This window comes from Barbatula barbatula (assembly GCF_947034865.1).
Source record: "Barbatula barbatula genome assembly, chromosome: 21".
NCBI classification, from domain to species: Eukaryota; Metazoa; Chordata; class Actinopteri; order Cypriniformes; family Nemacheilidae; genus Barbatula; species Barbatula barbatula.
Genome location: NC_136784.1, coordinates 971,138 through 990,619, shown reverse-complemented (window position 1 = coordinate 990,619; position 19,482 = coordinate 971,138). Strand labels below are relative to the sequence as shown.

Below are 19,482 nucleotides of genomic sequence, written 5' to 3'. Positions count from 1 at the left end.
CTCTCTCTCTCTCTCTGCGCGCTGCAGTAGGATTGGTGTTTTATTGCGGTGGGGGTTGGATCTGTGTGTGTGTGTAAAGTGCAGGTTTCGGCAGGAGCTCACACACACTATTGTCCGCTCTGATCTCGGTGTATGTGTGTATGTGTGTGTGTGTGTGTTGTGTTTGCCTGCAGTAGTGCCGATGTTCCTGCTCCTCTTTCGTGCGGGAACGTGAGCGTTTGGATCAGGGATGTAACGCAGCTCTATAACGGACACATGGATGTGATCATCACTTCCGTATCGGGACGCTCTTGCCGTATGTGGGAATAGCTCACCCGTGGAGAGGGCCTTTTTGCGAGGCAGCCATGCGGTCGGAGCGCATGAGTCGTGTGTGTATCGTGGTGCTTGAAGAAGTGGATGATGATGAGCCCGCCCCTCTCTGCATTCCAAAAGCGGCCAGGACCACATTACCCAGAATTCCTCTCAGGATGAGAAGGTGAGGTGGATGATTTGACTATTAGAAGGCAGGTGATAATCGTGTCTTTGTTTCGTGTGTAAATGAGATGTGAACAGGGACACTAAAGTGTTTTCTAAAGTGAATATTTGTACAGTACTCTTTTGATGCACGCTCAGGTTGAGGTATCCATCAAAATATGGACAAAATATAAATTTGGTTGAAGTGTTTTAACATATATGTGTTATTTTTCCAAACCTCCTAAAATTCTCTTTAAAGCCGATCCGCAATTTACACACCAAATCCATCTTCACACTAACTTACACATACAACATGTTCAAATATGTTTTAATAATGTGCTTGACATGTCATTTCACTAGCAGACGTCTGTGCTTGTAAACCAGGTCTGTCATTATTGAGGAAGCTTCACTTATAAACATTATCCAGAAAGAGAAAATAATAATAAGTGTCGGTGTGTACAGACATGAAGTCACAACAGCAGTTGTGTGAACAGATCTCGTGTTTTCTCTTCAAACATCTGGATTGACGCTCCTGACTAGTTTTAGAGTCTCTGGTGCCTTCAGGCTGAAGCTTTGCTGTTGAAACACGCCGTCTTTCATTGAACAGCAGAATCTTGCCTGCATTCCTTCATTGAGACCTCTGTCCTCTCCCTGCTTTCATTGACGGAGATATAAACAGCCACCGGCCTCCGTCAGCTGTTGGATCACTCGTGCGTGCATGTGTGTGTGGTCAGTAGGATGGCTGCAGCAGGTGTGTGTGCATGCGCGTCTGAGAGAGCTTGTAGCCACTTCCTGTTTTAGTACAGTGCACTTCTATTTTTGACACATGACGGAGGGTGTGTGCCATACTTTGGCGAGAATCCATATTTCCATTGTAGATGGTTTGAGCGGCAGCAACATAAACATTACGTTGGCCAAATTGGAAGGGATATTTCCCCCTAAATGACAAATTCTGTCATCATTTACTCACCCTTGGGTTATTCCAAACCTGTATACATTTCTTTGTTTTATTGAACACAATGGCTGATATTTGGAAGAATGTCAGTGACCAAACCGATCTTGCCCCACATTTACTGCCATAGTAGGGAAAATAAATACTATGGGAGTCAATGGGAGATGAAAGATGTTTGTTTACTGACATTCTTCCAAATATCTTCCTTTGTGTTTAGCAGACATTTGTACAGGTTTGGAACAATCGAATTCTGGGTTTACTTCAAACCAAACGCAAACAATTGCGGCTGCATCTGATAAAACAGTCTATGACGTCAACACATACTCCTATTTGTGAAACAAAGTGAAGTTTGATGTGTGTTAAGACTTTAGCTACATTTTCAAAGACTTGGTCACAAAAAGTACAGACAAAACAACAGATTAACTACAAAAAAAGTTCAAGTTACTTTATAACCTTTGTTGGTGGGAACATTTAGCAAGTTAGATTTTTCTTAACAGTGCAGTTTTTGTCCACAATACTACATCTCTGCATCTTTGATATATTCCTCTGGCCTTCTTTTGGATCTTGTGTGTGTTTGTTGTATACCACTGATTCAAGCGTGTTTTATCTCTCGCTCTTTTTTTAATACACTGTAATACAGTCATCATAATACTGAACGGATGATTGTTTCTTCATGGTGCTGTGAACCAAAGACATTCTGTCTATCACAAGCTCTTCTTGTGATGTGATAAACACTGGATCTCTTTACCTCTTGAATCATTTTCATCCTTCTCAATTCGTCTCAGTAAATGATCTCTTCAGTGTTTACTAGTTTTCTCTCTCACTGCCCTCCACAGCCCTCTCTGATCAAAGCCATATTTAATGTGGACTCGGATGAAGTTCGGTCACTCATATTCAAGAAAGAAGATGTCAACACACAGGTAACTTTATTTGATTTTCAGTTTTGTGAAGGAGATTGTAGAGGTCTTCATTAGTTTATTGACACATGGCTGACCGATGCAAGCAATGTCATCTTATGATATATCACGTTATTATTGTTTCTAAAGATTCCCAGAACATATCTGTCTTTCTTTGTTCAGCTGATAACAAACAAATAGTTTTATATTAATGTGCCGTCATGTTCTCTTCTATGTTAAAGCTCCAACAAGCACATATGTCCAATGAAGCAATACCTTTATTTGCTATTTTTCCTCAGTCAATTTGAACATGGCGGCACGTCTATAAAGTCCAATTTCATAGGTCATTGTGATGAAACTGGCATGACAACTTGTCATGAGACATGTGAGATTCAATATCTCGCCATATTTGAATTATCCGTCATGATCATGATATCAGTTGCTTGTATGTAAATCTTTTTCTCTCACAAACATGTTTTGCTTCAAATATATCTATTCCTTTAAACTGGTTTCGTCCGAAAGTATGCCATTTAAAACAACAAAGTTATAATATGCAACAATAATCCGTCATCACTTTTGAGTCTGTTACACCAGACATATTTTTTGGTTCAAAATACCGGTTATTGATCTACTTGACCTGTTATCACCGATATTGCCATCGCGATGAAAAACGCATATCGGTTGATCTCTACTCGGTGCAGAAATAATTTGGACTGAGATTGAACACTTTGCAGAAGTGAATGCACTGACACTCAGAAATCATTGCCACTCTGCATCTTAATGGATTTTAAAACCGTGTCCTCACCGAGCGCTTGTTATGATGCTCTGTAACAGCTTGTGTTTGGTCTAAAGCAGTGTTTTCTTCTGTGTCATGTTTCGTGGGCAATCTGTTTACATCACCATGTCCTGGCATGGTCTGATCTGGAGATACGCCCATACGGGTTCAACCAATCACTGATGGTCCGATGGGTCATGTGACTACGGAAGGCCTTTGTGTGGTTAGGCCTTTTGTTCTTTAATTCAGATCGGATGGAAAAGAAGGGTTAGGGTGGCGTAGAATGAGTAACTGATGCTATTAGTGGTACTTGCTTTTATTGATGAAAATAAAGAATGAACACACACGCCTGCCGAGAATTTAAAGCTACAGAATGTTGTGTGTGTTTTGTATTTCCACTTGCAGTCTCAAGAGATCTGTGGCCACATTGATCTGTGTGTGTCTGTGTCAAACACACAAACACACACAGTATAATGCATTGCTTTGTGCACAGGAATCGTGCGTGTGCACACTCGTCATACACACATCCTACCAACTCATTTATACTCAAGGGAAATGATAAAACCTTTAATGTAGCATAACCTGTATTTAAAAAATAAGCCTCAGACGATTTGGCATTATTTTGTCTTTTTAATTTAATTTTTTTTTAAAACTGCTGGTATTATTGATATTAATAAGTAGGATTATTGAAATTGTGTTTCAAACTCTCTCTCTGCCTTCGTATCATTGGCCAAAAAAATAGCAAACTTAAAATAAACAAGAAGGTTTTTCTAATAAATATTGTTATTGTGGATTCTTTTGGACACAATTATCTGATATTGTGACTCACAGTGCACAAGGATGATGTCTGTCCCGTGTGAGTTTTCATCTGTGTGTTTGTGAATGTTCAGGACAGTGAGACGAGAACGCCGCTCCACGCCGCTGCTTACCTGGGTGATGCTAAGATTATAGAACTGCTCATCGTGTCAGGTATGAGCGCTCATTAATACTCCAACCCTCTGAGAGAACAATAAATCCACACATGATTGACTTTCGTGAGGTTATACACAGACCGGTCACAATTGGGACATTTGGCCGATGATTAATTGTATAAAAATGAATTGCAATTGTGACGATTAACTGTCTGCTTCATGTTAATACATTATAGTGTGTCCATGGATAAACTCGTATTGGTTGTCTGCTGGACTTAAAGGAATTGTTCACTTTCAACATATATTTTCATGATAATTTACTCACCCCTGTTGTCATCCAAGATATTTATGTATTTCGTAGGGTTTTTGATGATTCCAGGTTGCTCTCCATATAGTGGACTTCAATGGACTCCAAACGGTTGAAGGTCAAAACGAACCGCGCTCACGACTTCACGTAATACATGATTACGTTGAAAAGGTCACGCTTGGAGCCGTTTGGAGTCCATTGAAGTCCACTATATATATGGAGAAAAATCCTGGAATATTTTCATCAAAAACCTTAATTTCTTTTCGACTAAAGAAAATAAAAACATAAACATCTTGGAAGACAACAGGGGTGAGTAAATTATCATGAAAATGTATGTTGAAAGTGAATAATTCTTTTAAGTGCTACACATACCCAAAATGACACACACGCACAGTCACGTGACTTCCTGAAATGGCCTGTGAGTGACAGTAAATCAACAGGTGCTTTGCTCTATTTTAAGCAAAAGCTGTGGCCTCAAAGGATTGTGGGAGCTTACTGTTCTGTAAACTGTGCTTGCAGAAACATTATTACTAAACTCTCTCTCTTTCTCAGGGGCGAGAGTAAATGCTAAAGATAATAAATGGCTGACTCCTCTTCATCGGGCCGTAGCGTCCTGCAGTGAGGTACGACAGCAGCAGACTCTTCCCTCAATGTCAAATCGCCAATCTCTGTGTCGTTCATGTTCCTTCTTCTATTCCTGTGTGTGTAGGAGGCCGTGCGAGTGTTACTGAAGCATTCTGCTGATGTCAACGCACGGGACAAACACTGGCAGACGCCGCTGCACGTGGCCGCGGCCAACAAGGCGGTGCGCTGCGCTGAGGCGTTGATCCCGTTGCTAAGCAACGTGAACGTGTCAGACTGCGCCGGGCGGACGCCTCTGCACCACGCTGCCTTCAGCGGCCATCTAGAGGTCACTACCAGGAAATGACATGCTGATCTATATTTGAAGAGTTTGGTTCCAAAATGAGATAACTCAGTATTTTATTGTGTTTTTATTATGTTACTTCGCTGTGTTTTTGGAGTTATTATGGCCTAAATCACAACAAACCAACTGCACTTTGATTGATATTAATTGAAATTCACAATAACAAAACTTTCATTTTGGAACCAAACTCCAAACTTCATTTATTGTCAAGCCTTTTATTCTCCACTTATATTTTAATATTTAAAATTATTCAAATTCAGTTTTATCTGACATGTATTATGGCAAAATTTGACTGTATGATTTTTGGTCTTTAACAAGAACAACATACAACTTGACACAAATCAGAATCTCATACATTAAAGAAGAAAATACTAATAATAATAAAGTAGATAAGAGTACAGAAGAAAACTTTAAAGCCCACCTCCACATTACAACAACATTACGTTTGTAAATAAATTACTGTTTTGAATAATAATATATGTTGCACAAAACAGATAGTTTGATAGTTGTGCTCCTGGTGTTATTTCAGATGGTTCAGCTGCTGGTGTCTAAAGGTTCAAACATCAATGCCTTTGATAAGAGAGACAGACGAGCTGTTCATTGGGCCGCATACATGGGTGAGACTGTACGACAACATCCTCAACACAAACACACACACATGGTTATTCGTCTGCCTGTCTCGTGTCTTTAATCACCTTCCACGTTATCTTTTTCTTGTCTCACTTTATCCGTCTGCCTACATTATATTCCTCCTTTTCTCTGCCTGTCTGACTCTCGTGTTCCACATGTTTTTCTCTCATGCCTGTCTCACTCTCTCCTCTTTGTCCTTTGATTGTCTGTCTGTCAGGTCATCTAGAGGTGATGAAGTTTCTGGTGTATCACGGTGCTGAGGTTTGCTGTAAGGATAAGAAGTCGTACACTCCTCTTCACGCTGCCGCCTCCAGCGGAATGATCAACGTGGTGAAATATCTGCTGCATGTGGGCGTGGATGTAAGTAATCTCCGCCCACATGTGATCCATAAGCGTGGTCAGCAATAATAAACGAGTTTCTCTCTTCAGATCAACGAGCCGAACGCGTATGGAAACACGGCCCTGCATCTGGCGTGTTCTAACGGTCAGGATGTTGTTGTGAATGAGCTCATCGATGCGGGTGCTGATGTCAATCGGGTGAACGAGAAGGGCTTTACACCGCTGCACTTCACCGCCGCGTCCCGACAGGGGGCGCTGTGCCTGGAACTGCTCGTGGCCAGCGGGGCCAATGTCAACAGTAAGGTCTGCGACCTTTGACATCAACAAACCACGATTGACAATGTTTCAAATACGTCACTCTTCATAAGTGAGTGTTTTTGTGTCCTCAGAGTAAAGATGGGAAAACTCCTCTCCACATGGCGGCCGTTCACGGGCGATACTCTCGATCTCAGGCTGTCATTCAGAACGGTGCGTGTGTTATCCGTCTGTCTTCAGTTGAACACGCTCTCTTGTTTCTCTGCCGCTCATCTTCTGCTCTTGACCGCAGGAGCTGATGTCAACTCTCAGGATGTGAACGGCAGTTCTCCTCTGCACATAGCGGCGCGTTACGGTCACGAGCTGATCATAAACACGCTGCTGGCGAACAGAGCGGATGCGGCCCGGTGAGTGACACCAGTGGTGTTTTTTTTTATTTTTTATTTGAGATAAAATCCACAGAGCAATAGAAACAAGAAAAATCTGATTACTTATCATGCTGGGGGAAGATCCAAACAACATTATTGCAATACTTCAAAACGTGCACAAGCTTGTACAATTCCTATTGCCTTTGGATTCTTTGAGGGCTTTGTGTATTCACAATAATGTTTTACTTCATTTTCAAATATATCCTAAATATTTACATTTATGAATGTGAAATTTGGCCATTAGAATAATAAAATGTATAAAGTAAATGTGTGTTTGTTTATCTTTACAAGTCACACTAGTACCTGAGAGGACATCTTTCCACTGTAGAACAAAATCTCCATCATTATTTCTTTTTCTTGATATATCTTTTTTATATTTAGTTAAATGATGTTTAACAGAATAGATTCTGGGTAAAAGTCTATATGTCACTTTTTTTAATTTTATTTGTTAAAAGATAGCGATTAGGTAGAAGCCGAACTTCTTTCCAGTCCACATCATTTACAAAACGATTCCAGTATCCAAAGCATTTGGTTGCATTTGTTTTCGAAACAATATTTTCCTGAAAGAGAGCTCTTATAGATGTGTTGTTGGCATGAGAGAATAAACTAATTTGACCTGTTAAGGTCAAGCGAGAATGGTTGGAGTTGCTGATATTCTATTCTGTTTTGTTGCTTAAATGGCATACACATTCAACTAGATATTGCACCAAAAACTTGCGGGTGACGCCAGTGTTTACGCTGCTACAATTTGTAAACGCAAACGCTGATCATGTGACTCCTCCCTGTAGGCGGGGCATCCACGGCATGTTTCCGTTGCATCTGGCGGCGCTGAGCGGATTTTCAGACTGCTGTCGCAAACTGTTCTCCTCAGGTACCTCGGTTTATTTCAGACAATTATGTAGGTGACATTTTCTGTACCTAATGTTTGAACAGACGTCTGCTCATTTTCTCTTTTTCAAAATTAGTGTGTGTGAATGTGGCCTTGTTTTATATCCCGGTGGGGACCTAAACCTGAATACACACCAACTCATGGGGACTGAGGCAGAAAAGCTTATAAATCGTACAGAATAATATTTTTTGAAAATGTAAAAAATGCCAAAAGTTTTCTATGATCTTTAGGTTCAGGGGATAAAATATACAGTTTGTACAGTATAAAATCATCACGCCTATGGACTGTCCTCACGGAGATAATAAACCAGACGTGTGTGTGTGTTCAGGTTTTGACGTGGACACTCCTGATGATTTTGGCAGGACGTGTTTGCATGCGGCGGCCGCAGGAGGGTGAGTCATCACACATGCCATCCAGACACATTTATGAGCTCTTGATCATCTAAAGATCCTGTGAATTGTCTTATGAATTTTGTTAACGTTTAAGAGTATGTGACCTGAAGTCCAATCCACAAAGCTCTAAATCTCTCTCTTAGTTTCAACGTAAGTGTGCTTTACCGGCGAAGCTTTTGCTGCAAATAGTTTTTGACCACTTCTATGTAGCGCAAACGTAAATTGAAGGGAAATAGCAAGATTAAAAAATATATAAAAACGGGGATGTATAGAAAACTGAAATGTAAGTCTCTCTCTCTCCCCCTTCAGGAATCTAGAATGCTTAAATCTGTTACTGAACACCGGTGCAGACTTTAATAGGAAGGACAGCTTTGGGAGGTGAGTTTATGTAAAAAAGACAGCAACTGTCCACTATACATACAAACTGCTTCAATCCTGTATGTAAGTATCCCAGCATGCACCTCGTGAATCTAGTCAAGAGTGACTGGTTTGAGGATGCTGAAATGAGATTGTCATTCAGTCTCTCTCTCTCTCTCTCTCTCTCAGGACTCCTCTGCATTACGCTGCTGTTAACTGTATGTATCAGTGTGTGTTTGCTCTTGTTGGTTCGGGGGCGAGTGTGAATGAGCGTGACATCAGAGGCTGTGGACCGCTGCATTACACCACTGCTGTGGACTCACATGGCAAGTATGTCAGACAGATGAACGCAAGGCTAACCTACTATATACTCTACTGTTTTATTAAAATACTCTAGATCACACACAGTGTCTTTGACATGTCAAGCTGATGTGTCTCCGCTGTTCACTACGCTGTGTCAGGTGTGTGGAGTATTTGTTGAGGAATGATGCTAATCCAGCCCTCAGGGATAAAGACGGATACAACGCTGTTCACTACGCTTCAGCTTACGGCCACAGAACCTGTCTTGAGCTGGTCAGTCAACACACACACACACACTCACGCACAAACAGAAAAAAGACCCTCATACACACACTCACACACAAACAGAAAAAGACCCTCATACACACACTCACACACAAACAGAAAAAGACCCTCATACACACACTTACGCACAAACAGAAAAAAGACCCTCACACACTCACTCACACACAAACAGAAAAAGACCCTCATACACACACTTACGCACAAACAGAAAAAAGACCCTCACACACTCACTCACACACAAACAGAAAAAGACCCTCATACACACACTTACGCACAAACAGAAAAAAAACACACATACACACACTTACGCACAAACAGAAAAAAAACACACATACACACACTTACGCACAAACAGAAAAAAAACACACATACACACACTTACGCACAAACAGAAAAAAAACACACAGACACACACTCATGCACAAACAGAAAAAAGACCCTCATACACACACACACACACACTCAAGCACAAACAGAAAAAAGACCCTCATACACACACACACACACACTCAAGCACAAACAGAAAAAAGACCCTCATACACACACTTACGCACAAACAGAAAAAAAACACACATACACACACTTACGCACAAACAGAAAAAAAACACACATACACACACTTACGCACAAACAGAAAAAAAACACACAGACACACACTCATGCACAAACAGAAAAAAGACCCTCATACACACACACACACACACTCAAGCACAAACAGAAAAAAGACCCTCATACACACACTTACGCACAAACAGAAAAAAAACACACATACACACACTTACGCACAAACAGAAAAAAAACACACATACACACACTTACGCACAAACAGAAAAAAGACCCTCACACACTCACTCACACACAAACAGAAAAAGACCCTCATACACACACTTACGCACAAACAGAAAAAAGACCCTCACACACTCACTCACACACAAACAGAAAAAGACCCTCATACACACACTTACGCACAAACAGAAAAAAGACCCTCACACACTCACTCACACACAAACAGAAAAAGACCCTCATACACACACTTACGCACAAACAGAAAAAAAACACACATACACACACTTACGCACAAACAGAAAAAAAACACACATACACACACTTACGCACAAACAGAAAAAAAACACACATACACACACTTACGCACAAACAGAAAAAAAACACACAGACACACACTCATGCACAAACAGAAAAAAGACCCTCATACACACACACACACACACTCAAGCACAAACAGAAAAAAGACCCTCATACACACACACACACACACTCAAGCACAAACAGAAAAAAGACCCTCATACACACACTTACGCACAAACAGAAAAAAAACACACATACACACACTTACGCACAAACAGAAAAAAAACACACATACACACACTTACGCACAAACAGAAAAAAAACACACAGACACACACTCATGCACAAACAGAAAAAAGACCCTCATACACACACACACACACACACACACTCAAGCACAAACAGAAAAAAGACCCTCATACACACACACACACTCACACACAAACAGAAAAAAGACCCTCATACACACACAGACACACTTACGCACAAACAGAAAAAAAACACACATACACACACTTACGCACAAACAGAAAAAAACACACATACACACACTCATGCACAAACAGAAAAAAGACCCTCATACACACACAGACACACTTACGCACAAACAGAAAAAAAACACACATACACACACTTACGCACAAACAGAAAAAAAACACACATACACACACTCATGCACAAACAGAAAAAAGACCCTCATACACACACAGACACACTTACGCACAAACAGAAAAAAAACACACATACACACACTTACGCACAAACAGAAAAAAAACACACAGACACACACTCATGCACAAACAGAAAAAAGACCCTCATACACACACACACACACACTCAAGCACAAACAGAAAAAAGACCCTCATACACACACACTCACACACAAACAGAAAAAAGACCCTCATACACACACAGACACACTTAAGCACAAAAAGAAAAAAGACCCTCATACACACACACACACACACATTGAGCTATTATAGTGCCCGTTTGATTCTTATTGTTGTGTTTTATGTTTTGCAGATTGCTAATGAAACGCCATTAGAAGTGGTGAGTTCACACACATTCAGAGAATCTGCTGCCCTCATCTGGCCATGTGTCATATATGTTCTTGGTTTTATTGGTTTATTTCATATTCAGGTCACATTCTGATGATGTCATGCTTTAAATTGTTCATGGTATGGTTTCACAGACAAGGCTTAGTTTATGGCAGGACTACGTCTTAGATAAAAAAGGATATTTCAGTGGCTTTTATAGAAATGTTTAGATGAAAACATTACTGGAGTGCATCTTGAGACAAAACAAGGGAAGCTACATATCTTTTTTTAGTTAAAGGGGTCATATACCACAAGGTTTGCTATGATTGGCCAGTTAACCAGTGCGCAGTGATTGGTCGAATACTGCAAGCATGTGACGGAAATGCACCCATATTTGGAACATCAGTTTCAAAAGCAATTGTACTGACGTACGCCCACCTTACCTGCGTTTACATTTGGGCGGTCGTAGTCAAACTGACGTAGATTTGTGGGGGTGTGGTTACACGAGGTGTTTCAGGCAGGTCTGGGTGAGCATTCGCTTTTAGATAGAATGCATCTTTTGATCTGACTTAGATTTTTGCTATTTTACGTAACGTGTCTGATACATTCATGGGCAACTTATGACACACTAAAGACACAGAAAAAGACGTATTTGCACCGTATGACCCCTTAAAGACAGCTCAAACTTTCATTTTTGTCGGGGACTAGTCTTCAGCTTTGTCTGTGAAACTGGGCAAATAATTAATAAAACTAAACGTGTGTTTGTGCGTCTTCAGCTAATGGACAGGTCTGTATCTGACATCATAAATGACTCCGACATCCATCCCCCCGTCAGCCCTTTACACTTAGCGGTGAGTTTAATCTCCTCCTGTGGGCGGAGCTTGTGTGTGTGTTTACTGAAGGATGTTCACTGTGTGGTCATGTGTAATTTAATTGAGTGTTTACAGCAGCTTTGTGACTCTTTAAAATAAAAACATCACACCGTAAGATGATATTGTGACACAGTAAGTTGTGATTTTGTTTTAACAGGCATATCACGGTCACCATCAGGCTCTTGAGGTTCTGGTTCAGTCTCTGTTAGATCTGGATGTCAGGACTCCTCAAGGTCACACACCTCTGGCTCTGGCTGCCCTGAAAGGCCACGTGGAGTGTGTGAATATTCTCGTAAACCAGGGTTCATCTACACTGCTGAAAGACTACACACACAAGAGAAGCCCTTTACACACTGCAGGTGAACACACACACACACACACACACACACACAAGAGAAGCCCTTTACACACCGCAGGTGAACACACACACACACACACACAAGAGAAGCCCTTTACACACTGCAGGTGAACACACACACACACACACAAGAGAAGCCCTTTACACACCGCAGGTGAACACACACACACACACACACACACACACAAGAGAAGCCCTTTACACACTGGAGGTGAACACACACACACACACACACACACACACACACACAAGAGAAGCCCTTTACACACCGCAGGTGAACACACACACACACACACACACACAAGAGAAGCCCTTTACACACCGCAGGTGAACACACACACACACACACACACACACACAAGAGAAGCCCTTTACACACTGCAGGTGAACACACACACACACACACAAGAGAAGCCCTTTACACACCGCAGGTGAACACACACACACACACACACACACACACACACAAGAGAAGCCCTTTACACACTGGAGGTGAACACACACACACACACACACACACACACACAAGAGAAGCCCTTTACACACCGCAGGTGAACACACACACACACACACACACACACACACACACACACAAGAGAAGCCCTTTACACACTGCAGGTGAACACACACACACACACACACACACACACACAAGAGAAGCCCTTTACACACTGGAGGTGAACACACACACACACACACACACACACACACAAGAGAAGCCCTTTACACACCGCAGGTGAACACACACACACACACACACACACACACACACAAGAGAAGCCCTTTACACACTGCAGGTGAACACACACACACACACACACACACACACAAGAGAAGCCCTTTACACACTGCAGGTGAACACACACACACACACACACACACACAAGAGAAGCCCTTTACACACCGCAGGTGAACACACACACACACACACACACACACACAAGAGAAGCCCTTTACACACTGCAGGTGAACACACACACACACACACAAGAGAAGCCCTTTACACACTGCAGGTGAACACACACACACACACACACACACACACACACAAGAGAAGCCCTTTACACACCGCAGGTGAACACACACACACACACACACACACACAAGAGAAGCCCTTTACACACCGCAGGTGAACACACACACACACACACAAGAGAAGCCCTTTACACACTGCAGGTGAACACACACACACACACACACACACACAATAGAAGCCCCTTACACACCGCAGGTGAACACACACACACACACACACACACACACAAGAGAAGCCCTTCACACACCGCAGGTGAACACACACACACACACACACACACACACACACAAGAGAAGCCCTTCACACACCGCAGGTGAACACACACACACACACACACAAGAGAAGCCCATTACACACCGCAGGTGAACACACACACACACACACACACACACACACAAGAGAAGCCCATTACACACCGCAGGTGAACACACACACACACACACACACACACAAGAGAAGCCCTTTACACACCGCAGGTGAACACACACACACACACACACACAAGAGAAGCCCCCTACACACCGCAGGTGAACACACACACACACACATGTACATGTTATTTGATAAAGTGTTTGTGTGTTTGCAGCTATGAACGGTCACACTGAATGTCTGCGTCTGCTCATCAACGCAGATCAACACACAGACGTCAATATACTCGATAACAGAGGACAGTGAGTTACAAACAAGCACACACACACACACACACACACATATATATATATTATGTATAGAAATAGTTTGTTGTGTTAATTTAAAGTGTGTGTGCGTGTATGTTGTCAGGACTCCTCTGATGTTGGCGGTTCTGGCTGGACACACAGATTGTGTGTATCTGCTGCTGAGGAAAGGGGTCAGTGTGGAGGCCAGAGATAAATGGGGCCGGACGGCTCTCCACCGTGGGGTCAGACACACACAAACACACACACACATGTCTGATATACACAGTTAATCTGATCACAGGTTGTCAGCAGTCTTAACCAGAAACAGATCCGTATTGAGATGGGATGCGTGTGTGTTGCAGGCAGTAATGGGCCATGAGGCGTGTGTGGAGGCGCTCTTGCAGCACAGATCCGGTCTTCTGGTTCAGGACAGTAGGGGGCGCTCTTCTCTGCACCTGGCAGCAGCTAGCGGGCATGTCAGGGTCTTAAGGGCTCTCCTGAAAGCAGCACAGTCTCAGAACATCATCCCTGTCACTAAAGACAACTGTGGTTACACACCGTTACACTGGGCCTGTTACAACGGTACAACTTTATAATCTTTTATACAACAGGGCGACAGATTTGATTTCTGAGTGATTCTATATACTGTACCTGTAGTTTATCGTGTGTGTGTACATGTGTGTTACAGGTCATGATGCGTGTATAGAGCTCATTCTAAAACATCAAGAGTTTTATCATATGGAAGGAAACTCCTTCAGTCCACTTCACTGCGCTGTGTAAGAACACTTCTGTTCATGAGAGATTCCTTACATGAAAGGATAAACTATAATAGTGATATGTCCGTTTCATTTATTATCAATAATTTATCAAGTGCCGAAATATTGCATTTCTCACCAAGTCGATAATTTTTATTTGATTTATTTATTTTATTGTAGCTTTTTCTTTAATTGATGCTGTTAGTTTTCATGTTAGCTTCAGATAAAAAAAATGTTATGTACTTTTGTCATATATATATATATTTATATATTATTGCGATACAAATTAATGTTAATTTAACTCTAGTGCCTCAAATTCTTTTCAAATAATTTAATTGTCATTTAGTTTTTCTGATATTTCTGAGCTTGTTTTTTTTTTGGTTTCAATTGTTTTAATTAACTACAATAATTCTGTTTATAAAAAAGTCTGCTTGCATTTTTGTAGCACAGAACATTTACAGTTAATCCATCACTCAAGACCGTTAGCAGATCACATGTGATGAATGTTTCAACATGAAAGTTTTTTTAAATTTCAGCTTCCCATTTATAAAGAATGACTGTCATCTGTTCAAATACGTACCTACAACTGATCTCTCTCTCTCTCTCTCTCTCTATTTGTTTTTTCAGTATAAATGATCATGAGTCAGCAGCAGAGATGTTGATCGAGTTGTTTGGTCCAGGGATTGTAAACGCCTCAGACTCTCAGTGCAGGTAAGATGGAGTCTCTCTCTCTCTCTCTTTGTATGTTCCGGTGTGTCAGCAGCTTGTTAATGCGTGTCACGTCCGTCGCAGGACTCCGCTGCACGCTGCAGCGTTCACAGATCATGTGGCGTGTTTGCAGCTTCTGTTAGGTCACGGCGCTCAGGTGAACCCCGTGGACACGCTGGGCAAAACTCCTCTCATGATGGCGGCTGAAACCGGACACCCCAACGCCATAGGTGAGCCCCTGCATGAGGTGTTTTGCTTTGAAATCCTGCTTGTTTATCTTGTATTTCCATACATGCGCGTGATATTTTTGGAGTGATCGTGTTTATTCTGAAGATTTTTCTGGGTGTGCAGATCTTCTGGTGAACGGTGCGAGAGCTGATCTCACCCTACATGACTCAAACAAAAACACAGCTCTTCATCTGGCCTGCAGTAAGGTACCACACACACCCTCCGACCATACGCATGGCGTTACATCCTAAGATTTAAATATGAGTACATACCACTCGCTACGTTTACATGCGACTCAATCTGTTAGTAATTGGATTGATGGCTCAATCTGACAGACCTGAAATGATCTGATAAACACGGGAAATCAAGCATGTAAACACTTGATTAAGAGTATTATTTTGGGCTAAGCTCTCGTTTTACCTAAAACAATGTCATTTAGTCTTGCAGCAACGGTCCAAATCTAGTTTAATTTGTTTGTTTGTGTGTCGTAGGGTCTTGAAACCAGTGCCTTGTTAATCCTGGAGAAGACCGGCGATAGAAATCTCATCAACATCACAAACGCTGCGCTGCAGACGTAAGTGAAACCTCTTTATTCCTGCGTTTGCTTCTGTTCTCATCATCATCTGAAGATGGTCTCCTTTGTCTCTCAGTCCCTTACACATTGCTGCTCGTAACGGTCTGACTGTGGTCGTACAAGAGCTTCTGGCTAAAGGAGCGAGTGTTCTCGCTGTGGATGAAAACGGTGAGACTTTAAATCTACTGATAGACTTTTATTTTGTATTAAAGAAGTTTTATTTTGCATTAATGCGACTTTGAACAAAGCCACAATAATAACCTAAAACTGGCGTCATACTGTGTTTTAATACATGGCATCTTTCCATCACGGACATCAAATCTATCAGTTTATCATTTAGCGAAAAGGCTTTTAAACACTGTGTCCCGTCTCCAGGTTACACTCCAGCTTTGGCTTGTGCCCCAAACAGAGACGTGGCAGATTGTTTGGCGCTGATACTCGCCACCATGATGCCCGTCTCCCCCAGCAGCACCCTGTCCGGACTCACGTTTGCCAGCTTCAACCACTTCTCAAGCCCGTCCAAGACGGTGACCTTTGACTCTTTACCCAAGCTGAGATCCGAACACGTCTCTTATCGTAACTTCAACAGCCTGTGCCGTGAGGATGGCCTTATCTGTCCTGATGATGAACTCAATGATTCAGATTCAGAGACGTACTGATGACCCGTCCCAGTGTCTTACTGAACCATCTGCACATGCTCACTACAGTCAAATGGGCCGTGTGGCCACAGTCTCAGGAGAGAGAGAGAAAACACGCCTGTGGCCTATTTGCTTAAAGAAATAGTTCACCCAAAAATCATTTACTCTCATTCTATGGATGACAAAGGAAAAATACTTTTCTATATAATGAAAGTAAATATTGACTGAAGCTCCGAATAACAAAATATATATCAAATTAACATGAATGTTGGTCATATGAATTCAGAGGAAATGGAATTTAGTGCAATAATTTTACGATTCATTGAATTTCATGATACATACTCAAAGTTTATTTGTTTAGCATTTTTCACAAGACATACAGAGTCATAGTTTCGTGCTGTACAGAAGAAAAGTCATACAGGTTTGAAGAAACATATTGAGTCAAACTTTTGTGGAACAACTGCAAAAGTTCATTATTGTTATTGGATCATGAAAGAAGAAGGAAACAGAAAGACAGGACAAGAAAACTTCAGGGACCAAAAAGCGCAGATTTCTGCCCTGTTTGTGCATGAAGCCTGAATTTAAGTTGATATCGACGTGGGTTATTTATTATAAAGGTATGAAGAGCAACACAAGACGGACTCATCTAGGGTTCAAACTGAGTTTATTTCTCTGCGGTCATGAGGAATCACTGCGTGACTACGTACAGTAGATGTGTGTTTGAGTGACGTGTGTGTGCGATTCTTTTATAAGAATTTAAACAATAGAGTCTGTGTGTGGCACAATGTACATTTTGGTACATTATTAATAAAAATTTCCTTTAAGCTTAAAGAGTTGTTGTATTTTCAAACATCATTTAAAACAAAAAGTTTTAATTAATTTTCTGGAACACACGAAAAAACTCTTTCTAATGAAAAACTGAGCGGGTTTGAAAGAAGTCCATAAAACAGCTAAACAAAGTGTTTCACATTAGAAAATTTTTTTTTTTTTGATTAACTATTTCCTTATTTTCACAGAAGACAGAATTCCCTTCTTTATGAGAAACGTGATGTTATTTGTAGTGTTAATGACGTTTGCTTATCGTTCGTCGGATTTGAAAAGGACTTTGTTTTAGATATTGTCCTTCTCATAATGTCTTCCGTACAGCATCGCCGTCACAAGCCCTGTAGACATTCCCCTCCGGCTCATGTAAAACCCACTTCCACTCTCCCAGCCGGAATGATCCGGGACCTCCAGAGTCATCCCGCTGCCCAGAATGCCCGGGAAAACGTGACTGGTACTAAAGGTCCCGTCCAGCCTGAAGTCCATCAGCGTCTGAGCGTGTTCGGTCTCTCCTCCGCAGCTGCTGTGACGTAGAGTCGTGCATCTCACCAGAGCACAAACCTCCAGGTAATACGTCCCGTGCACCACATGCAGGCCGTTAAAAACCCCGAGAGCGTAAAACTCCAGTGTGTGTGATCTCTGGAAGAGCAGGTGGCAGCACAGCGAGCCGCTACACACCGTGAGGTTCCCTTTATTTCCCTTAAGAGGTATCAGAGTGAAATGATCATACATCATCACGGAGGTGAAGGTTCGCGGACTGTCTGCTGCATCCGTTTGGACACAATCAGAGTCTGAGTGGCAGAATTGAGCATCGGGATCACCCTGTTCTGGACTGAGGAGGTTAACATCCCACACTTGTGCTTTTTCTAGTTCTGATCCAAGATTGGTTTTTGAATACCCAGAAAATGGCACCAGCGTTGGCCTGTTACTCTCCCCGACGAAAGCTGGATCCAGCACCCGTACACTGCGTACCAGAAGTTTCCCAGAATTCCCCTTGGTTTCATGATGAACGACAGAGTCCCACGGCGTAAAGATCCCACTGCCCGTCATGCCGTACTCACCGGCTCGGATGTTGGCAGCCAGCAGCGTGACACCGGCAGCGTGGGAGAACGCACGCTGGAACTGCACAGCCGCCAGCAGGGGGAGCTGGTTCATCCACGCGGTCGGAGAGACCATCTGCCTGACGCCCATGTCTGTCACCAAGGTCACCGCCGGGTCACGGAACAGAATGTCAAAGCACGTAAACACCCCGAAACGACCAGCAAAGGGCGTGGTGAAGGTGATGTACTCGGGCTCGGGAGGCGCGTCGAACGCTGCCTCAAAGTACAAGTTGTGTTTGTGATATCGAGCCACGATGGTGCCACGGTCGCTGAACACCACGTTAGTGTTAAACTGATACTGACCGTCCAGGGGACACAGAGGGTCAGTGTGTCTGTCACAGCTCTGACGGGACGGCATGTTAGCCACCACGAAGATTCGGTTCTTATGGGCCATACAGCTGAGTCTCCGGAGGACCTGAGAAATAACAGGCATGTAAATAAAGAGATTTACACCTAAAGGTTATTTACGTGTGTTTATGTGCCGACACAAATACAATATCATGGCATCAGTTTTGTAC

The 19,482-nt window shown here is 42.2% G+C and overlaps 2 protein-coding genes across 2 annotated transcripts in view; one reads left to right on the top strand and one right to left on the bottom strand.

The window, feature by feature from the left end:
- Window positions 1-344: 344 nt before the first annotated feature.
- On the top strand, window positions 345-17,385 carry ankrd28a (ankyrin repeat domain 28a; the record flags this gene model as incomplete). Its single annotated transcript, XM_079484172.1, is given in 29 exon segments — window positions 345-422; window positions 425-475; window positions 2,242-2,325; window positions 3,967-4,045; window positions 4,847-4,917; window positions 5,004-5,204; window positions 5,749-5,836; window positions 6,067-6,209; window positions 6,279-6,491; window positions 6,578-6,656; window positions 6,736-6,850; window positions 7,660-7,742; window positions 8,089-8,152; window positions 8,462-8,530; window positions 8,699-8,839; window positions 8,971-9,082; window positions 11,204-11,230; window positions 11,994-12,068; window positions 12,247-12,448; window positions 14,070-14,154; window positions 14,264-14,381; window positions 14,502-14,721; window positions 14,828-14,915; window positions 15,522-15,605; window positions 15,687-15,832; window positions 15,954-16,036; window positions 16,322-16,404; window positions 16,481-16,572; window positions 16,780-17,385. Coding segments are annotated over 29 exon segments (3,258 nt in total). The 3' UTR covers window positions 17,064-17,385.
- Window positions 17,366-19,482, bottom strand: part of btd (biotinidase) — a 3,051-nt gene continuing 934 nt past the window's right edge. Inside the window, exon 3 of the mRNA XM_079484173.1 lies at window positions 17,366-19,379. Within this exon, the coding sequence (XP_079340299.1) occupies window positions 18,153-19,379 (1,227 nt within the window). The 3' untranslated portion in view covers window positions 17,366-18,152. The remainder of the gene's footprint in view (window positions 19,380-19,482) is intronic.